At 46.6% G+C, this 6,980-nt stretch overlaps 1 protein-coding gene across 2 annotated transcripts; it reads left to right on the forward strand.

Annotated features, from left to right (window-relative positions):
* Window positions 1–1,161: 1,161 nt before the first annotated feature.
* Window positions 1,162–6,701, forward strand: fgf8a (fibroblast growth factor 8a). Of its 2 annotated transcripts, none has more exons than XM_054600375.1 (5): window positions 1,162–1,193; window positions 1,302–1,338; window positions 1,945–2,125; window positions 4,170–4,276; window positions 6,417–6,701. In XM_054600375.1, exons 1-5 carry the CDS (start codon window positions 1,162–1,164, stop codon window positions 6,699–6,701), a joined length of 642 nt encoding a protein of 213 aa, XP_054456350.1. The 2 variants fall into 2 exon arrangements, with proteins under 2 accessions (XP_054456350.1, XP_054456351.1); XM_054600376.1 differs by having other exon boundaries at window positions 1,978–2,125.
* The last annotated feature ends 279 nt before the right edge of the window (window positions 6,702–6,980 follow it).

Raw genomic sequence — 6,980 nt, forward strand, 5'->3', positions numbered from 1 at the left:
TCACACTTTTGCTCTGTCAATACACAAAGCTGAGCAGCTCCAGCTACACCCCCCCCCCCCCATCCCCACCCCCCCCCCCCCCCACCAGCCTCCCAAACGTCACGGGCACTGGAGGAGGAGACAGGAGGTCTTATATGTGTATATCGTCATTATGAGAGGATATATATATATATATATATATATATATATATATATCAATAATATATAGTTTTAATATACACAGACTTGTGGTGGTGGTGGTGGTCTCAACCCCCCCCACCCTCCCTCCCTTACCAAGCCTATAGGGCCGCTCCTCAGGTAGAGAGATGTTTTAAATCAGGGGGAGGGGGGGGGGGGGGGGGAGTTAGGGGTTAAGGAGGGGAGAGAGTGCTTTTGTTCCGCAAAGGGGAAAAAAAGAAAAAAAAAAAAAAAAAAAAAAAAAGGGGGCTTGTTCTCAGCAAGATCGCCCTGCCGGGGTGGGTGGGGGGGGGGGGGGCATATAGAGCGCGACCGACCGACAGGCTTTGACACGGCAGCGGTGTGTGGGATGGGAGCAGAGAGAGAGAGAGAGAGAGAGAGAGAGAGAGAGAGAGAGAGAGAGAGAGAGAGAGAGAGGAGACAGAACCAACGTCCAGCCCCTGCAGTCCTGCCTCAAGCGAGCGGAGAAGCAGCAGCACCAGCACAGACCGAGTCCTCCTCCACACGCACCTGAGAGCCGCAGAGGATTACAAACCACCAGGAATACACATAGTCTGACAGCCAGGAACCAACCTTGTTTGCTAATAATTATATATAAATATATATATGGGGTGGTGGGGAGGGGGGACGGACAAAATCCTGCAGCGCTTATCCAAAAAGAACTCCAACGCACAGCTCCGCTTCTGCAAAGTGCACTTAGACCTGGCACAGCCTCTCTGACAGACACCGGCCTCCATCCGACACGCACTGCTTTTTGACGCGGAGGAGTCAGTTATGGACATTTATTATTTGCCGAGGACTGTGCCCGCGGCGCATGCATGAGCCTTCTTCTCTCTGTCAGAACTTTCTTTTTTTTTTTTTTTTAATTTTTTTAGTTGTGTGGATTTCGGTGAAATCTTTGTACTTGAGTGTCGGACACGGCAGCCCCTGGTGAGAATTTACTGGAAGACGCTTTTTTTTTTTCTCCTCCACCTCCATCCAAACATGCGATCCATCGCGTCCAGACTCAGCTACCTGTGAGTGTCTTTCTCCTCCACCTCCACCTCCACCTCCACCTCCACCTCTTTACGCACCGCTCCCGCAACTCCCAAACTGACTTAACGTGTCTTCTCCTTTCTTTGCAGGTGTCTACACTTGTTTGCATTCTGCTACTATGCTCAGGTATGTCACTGTCTTTTACTTTATTTTTTTTTTTATTTAATTGTGAGGGTTAAAATGCGGATTATAGTGTGAGTAAATCTATAAACGTAAAAAAAAAAAAACGGTGAGGGGGGTTCATCGCTACATTATGGGATAACAACGATATCAGATGGCTCCTGGTGGCTCCTGGTGGCTCCTGGCTCCTGGGGGCCTGCTTGGCATGGGCCAGGGGCACAGAAGCAGGGCAGTGGGGAAAGGCTTGGGGATGGGGGGGGGGGGGTAGATGTTTTCAGTCTGAGGAGAGTCATTCCATCACAGACAGGGGAGATCCAAATTCAGATGTATGAAGTTAAAAGTGGCCCTCACGCACTGCGGCGCGCATTCTCTCCCCGGTTGCGCGCAACCTGTAATCACACCGCGCGTCTGTTTTTGGAAGCCGTTCATTTCATTTGGCAGCGGCGGCGCGCCTGGAGCTTGTTACACTTGTCACTCTGGGGGGGGGGGGGGGGTCAACAACAACAAGCTGTCGTTGCGTTATTTCTAATGTCAGTAAAAAAAAAAATACAAAATATAAAAGAAAGAATGAACACGTACTGATGACTGTGGTGACGTCTTAATTTCTGACAGGTAACCAATCAGTCCCCGCCTAATTTCACGCAGCATGTAAGCGAGCAGAGCAAAGTGACGGACCGAGTGAGCCGCAGGTTGATCCGGGTCTACCAGCTGTACAGCCGGACCAGCGGCAAGCATGTGCAGGTCCTGCCCAACAAGAAGATCAACGCCATGGCCGACGACGGCGACGTGCACGGTAAGAGGAAAAAGCCCACTCAGAGACCACGAAGAACCCTCCTCTGTAACCTGCCGAGATCTTTTTCAATGTAAAAAAAAAAAAAAAGATCACTTTTTTTTTTTTTTTTTTTTTTTTATTAATGTTTTTGTAGATTCAAATAATTTACATTTCTTTTTTTTTTTTTTTTTTGTTCTTTATATTTGTTCTTGAAATTCAGTGAATAATGCAGTGAATAATCTGGATTTATTTTCATTTTATTTTTTTATTTAAGTCCATTTACCTACTTTACATCTTTACTTGTCCGTTCAGCACGCGGGTGTTTTAAGTTTAGGGTTTGACTAAATGCTACATGCAATTTTTTAAACAAACAATCTCCAAACTCATCACATTTTTATCTCCGTTGGCCTTCATTTCTATTTCATGTTTTAAAAAATTCCGTTTTGATTTTTTTCTAAAATCGAATTATTATTCTACTTTTCTTTAAAAGTCACCAGTATTCATTTTTTTTTACTTCTACATTTCGTTTTTTTACTTTGTGATTTAAATTTCCCCAGCATTTAAAAAAAAATAAAAAAATTCGGACTTGGCTCGAGGCCAATTTTCTAAGAATGACATTAAACTAGTGAAGAAGGTCCAAAGCATTGAAAGAAATATCAAAGATTTAGAAATGAGGTGAAATAACTCTAAATCCTAGTCACATATTTTATTTGTATGTCTTCCATAAAGAAGTGTGAATCAGCACAAGCAAGGAGAGAAGGGGTTCAAATTCATTCCCGTTAATTGAGTCTATTTCCGTCTTGTTTCAAAATGCTGACATGTCAGCATTATGTGAAGCCTTTACCCTTAAACCAGGCAGCTCACTGACTGAGGTGGTCTTCCTGATCCTCTGAGCTTGCAGAAACCGGATTGTAGACAGTGCTGGTGGAGGGGATCCTCCTGAGATCCCACCCCGGTCTGGAAGAGCCATTAGAAGTCATCTCACTTCTCCACCTTCCAAACATTTCCTGCATAGCTCCTTTTTCCCTCCACCCCACTTCACCCAACCCACCCCTCCACATCAAACTCCACTCCGTCCAGCCTGAACTGAACGGGGCCTCGCTGAGCTTTGCAGTCGATCCGGCCTGCACCTTATTTATTTTTTTGCACAATATCTATTCATAACAGTGCGTTTGCTGTTCAGGGGAATCACATTGTAGTTGTGTGCAACGGTTTGTGTCCTCAAAGGGAGAGCGCGGGTCATTTGTTCAGGTAACTTGGACAAATTATTTAAGAAATGAGAGACAGAGTGGGAAAGAAGTAAAAAGCCCCCCACGTCTGTCTTTGACCTGTCTGAAGCTGCCGGGTCTGACCGCAGATGTAACTCCAGGACATGTGTAGTGGTTAGTCAGTGTGTGGGTGACCCCAGTGACCCCTGTGGTCGATGCCATGGATATCATTTTTCACGAGGCAACATGGGTTAGAAAAGTTATCTTAATGTTCTGGAGAAATATCAACGAGAATGTGACATACCTGCATCTGTCATTCTGCGAAAGTTGAATCATTTCTTGCAGAAAAGCAACATTAAAAAACAAAACTCTCCACAAAGTCATTGCTCTGTGAACCGTCCACATGTCCTTCAGTGCGTCTCTGGGATATAGAGATAAACGTGGAGCTTTATATGTGAGGTCAACGCAGATTTATTTCGAAGAGGAATTCTCGACGGGCCTGCCAGGGTCGCTCCTCTTTAGCTTTCAAAGAATCGGGAGACACGTGGTTTTATCATTCTGAAAGAATTTCAGCTCGCACAAAAATTCCCCAGGAACGGTCCCACAGGTTCTGATGTGTGTGTGTTTGTGTGTGAGCAGAGAGAGTGTGTGTGTGCCTGGAAACACACTCAACCATTTCCGTGTGTGTTTTTGTCCATGCTTTTATGTCCAGTGAGCGCGCCGTTAAGCCATTTATTCAGGTTTTTAATGCTTTAAAGAATACTTCAGGGAAAAGGTCACGATGACCTTTTTTTACCGACCGTCCTGTTCTGGACCCGGGTTGCTAATAAATATCTTCTTTTTGTTTGATCCTTCAGCTAAACTCATCGTGGAGACGGACACGTTCGGGAGCCGAGTGCGCATCAAGGGAGCGGAGACGGGCTTCTACATCTGCATGAACAAGAGGGGGAAGCTCATCGGCAAGGTGAGGAGGAAAATGATCTTAAGCAGCAAAAAGCCGAGTTTGTCTGGTGGGACTGAACATGGACTGTTTAGGAAAAGGCAAACTGTCGAGAGCAGAGAATTCAAAATCATCCGTTAGTCTTTGGTGTGTCATCAGCTATGATACTCCATACCATGATCTTAGAATATATTTTGTGAGAAAATTAAAAAGAAATGTAATTTAAAAGTGAAAAAGATGTTGTAGAAGCTCAAAAGCAAAACAAAAAAGTAATCTTGAATGGTTTGCAGTAAACAAAGCATATTGACATCATTTTGAACTAGCTGGGACTACTTTCTCACTGTTTGCTGCTATATATCCCTGCACAGCGGATGAATACAAGATTCCCCCCATACAATCGTTCAAATAATCATCCAAAGCTACATCAGCGTTCATGAGTTTATGACACTTTTTTTACTAAGTGTTACCAAGCTGCGCCAAACCCTGATATATAAATATATAGCTCCGTCCTCTTACCAAAAGTGTATTGGTCCACAGCTGAAAATAGTCCCAAACTAAAGAACAACCTGAGAGCGACAGACCGGAAGTCAGAAAGTATAGAAAGACACACTAACTAGTTTGTTTTAGTCTTTATATATAATTCCAACCTGCAGAGCATATCTTCAAATCCACTGGGAGCATTGGTTTTGTTAACACTCATGACTTTTAAGGAGCTAAAAGCAAAAATCAGAGCGCATCTATTGTCTCCATGTGTCTGAGCCATCGGCTTGCAGCTAACGGTGCTCACGACGGCAACGGTGCCAACGTGACTCACGGTATTTACCTTATGGTGGGGCGTTACGCTTACCTGGCGGTCTGGATGACATTAAGCCTTTGTTATATTTCCCACAAGGGGGCGCTCTCACGGACACGAGATGGGCGCTGAACCGCGACGCGCAAAAACATTTGGATCTTTTATACTCTGTGCGGGTTTATCCTCTCGGGAAAACCGACACTCTCAAAAGCTCCTTCGAAGTTCTTGATTTTCTCCACTCATCTGCAGAGTTAGAAAACGGACCTTTAAGAAAGATGAGGTGCTAGATGATGACATGATGAATGGCCATCGCCTAACCAGTTTAGTTTAGTCCCGGATGTGTATTCGTTGTTGTCATGCGAGTGTGTAGGTGTGTGTGTGTTTGAGGCTCAGGCTATCTCACTGTGACGGCTAATAAACAGAGCTGCCAGCCCCCACCCCGCTCACAAACACACACAACACACACACACACATACACTAACCCCTCCACCCACCCAGCACCCTGCCTCGAACACCATCTGCCCCGAGCTACCGGCCCAGTCACAGCCTGCCCCATCCACGGTGTTTGTGTGTGTGTGTGTGTGTGTGTGTGTGTGTGTGTGTGTGTGTGTGTGTGTGTGTGTGTGTGTGTGTGTGTGTGTGTGTGTGAGTGAGTCGAAGAGAGAGAATGAACATAGAGTGTCTTTTTTCGGGCGACTATTTTTAACACGAGGCTTGTTACAGTAGGCCGGAACCCCGCGTCCAAGTCCACGCTGTTTCAGCTGACCCTTACTGTACAATTTCCACTCACCCACCAGAGCTCAACCTCAGCCACTCCCCCAGCTGTTTTATTCATGCATCTCGTCCGTCCCGTCCTCCCACCCCCCCCCCACGAGCTGCACATGGGGGTCTCGTGAGGCCCTTCACTAAACGTATGCAGTGGGCCGGGGAAAGGTGTGTGTTGGGATCCATCGATTGTCATTGAGTTCAACCTTGGTTAAATTTAAACCACAAATGCAACAGGAGATCAAACGGGGGGGGGTGAAAGTGACACTTTGGGGTGGGGTGGCCGACTGAGGCTTTACGGCTGGAGGATCCAGCTACTGACCCGCAAAGGGCCGCTGGATGTTTGCTGTAGGGGGGAAGAAGAGTCATCGCTTACTGTCATCCCCTCTCTCTGATCTGTAATGACTGTAGCATATGCCACATGCACAAGGGGGAGGGCTGTGTAAGAGTGTGTGTGTGTGTGTGTGTGTGTGTGTGTGTGTGTGTGTGTGTGTGTGTGAGAGAGAGTGTGTGCTGCACATTGAAGCCTTTTCTACATGCCATATTTTTCCCCATCTGTAAATCTCCCCACTAACTGGGCCTTTCATGTGTGTTTTTCCCGCTCAGAATAACGGACACGGCCGCGACTGCATCTTCACGGAGATCGTGCTGGAGAACAACTACACGGCGCTGCGCAACGCCCGCTACGAGAACTGGTACATGGCGTTCACGCGGCGCGGGCGGCCGCGCAAGGGCTCGCGGACGCGCCAGCACCAGCGAGAGGTCCACTTCATGAAGCGGCTGCCAAAGGGGCAGCAGCCCGCACAGACCAGCCACCAACGCCCGTTCGACTTCGTCCACTACCCCTTCAGTCAAAGGACTAAGCGTACGCGCTACTCGGCGGAGCGCTAAGGACGCCGGGAGATGGAGGAGAGAGAGAGAGAGAGAGAGAGGGAGAGAGAGACTGACGGGACAGACCGAATTACCCAGCAGCCGGCACACTCCTCTGCTCTCACCCCCCACACCCTAAAAAAAACAACTCTAAAGACATTTTTATACTGAGCATTACTATATCTTAATATGTAGGTTGTTTTTCTATTTTTCTCAAAGTAAAAAAAAAAAAAAAAAAACTGTACATAGATGAAAACATGAGGAATCTATTTTTGTACTCCAGACTTAGTACTGACCTGT

Source organism: Anoplopoma fimbria, chromosome 6, assembly GCF_027596085.1.
Source record: "Anoplopoma fimbria isolate UVic2021 breed Golden Eagle Sablefish chromosome 6, Afim_UVic_2022, whole genome shotgun sequence".
NCBI lineage: Eukaryota > Metazoa > Chordata > Actinopteri > Perciformes > Anoplopomatidae > Anoplopoma > Anoplopoma fimbria.

Bases quoted from the DNA above. Each gene is read 5' to 3' on its own strand.
- fgf8a (XM_054600375.1), top strand. From the start codon at position 1,162: ATGCGATCCATCGCGTCCAGACTCAGCTACCT. The intron at 1,194-1,301 runs GTGAGTGTCTTT...CTTTCTTTGCAG, and splicing joins GCGTCCAGACTCAGCTACCT to GTGTCTACACTTGTTTGCAT. The intron at 2,126-4,169 runs GTAAGAGGAAAA...TTGATCCTTCAG, and splicing joins CGACGACGGCGACGTGCACG to CTAAACTCATCGTGGAGACG.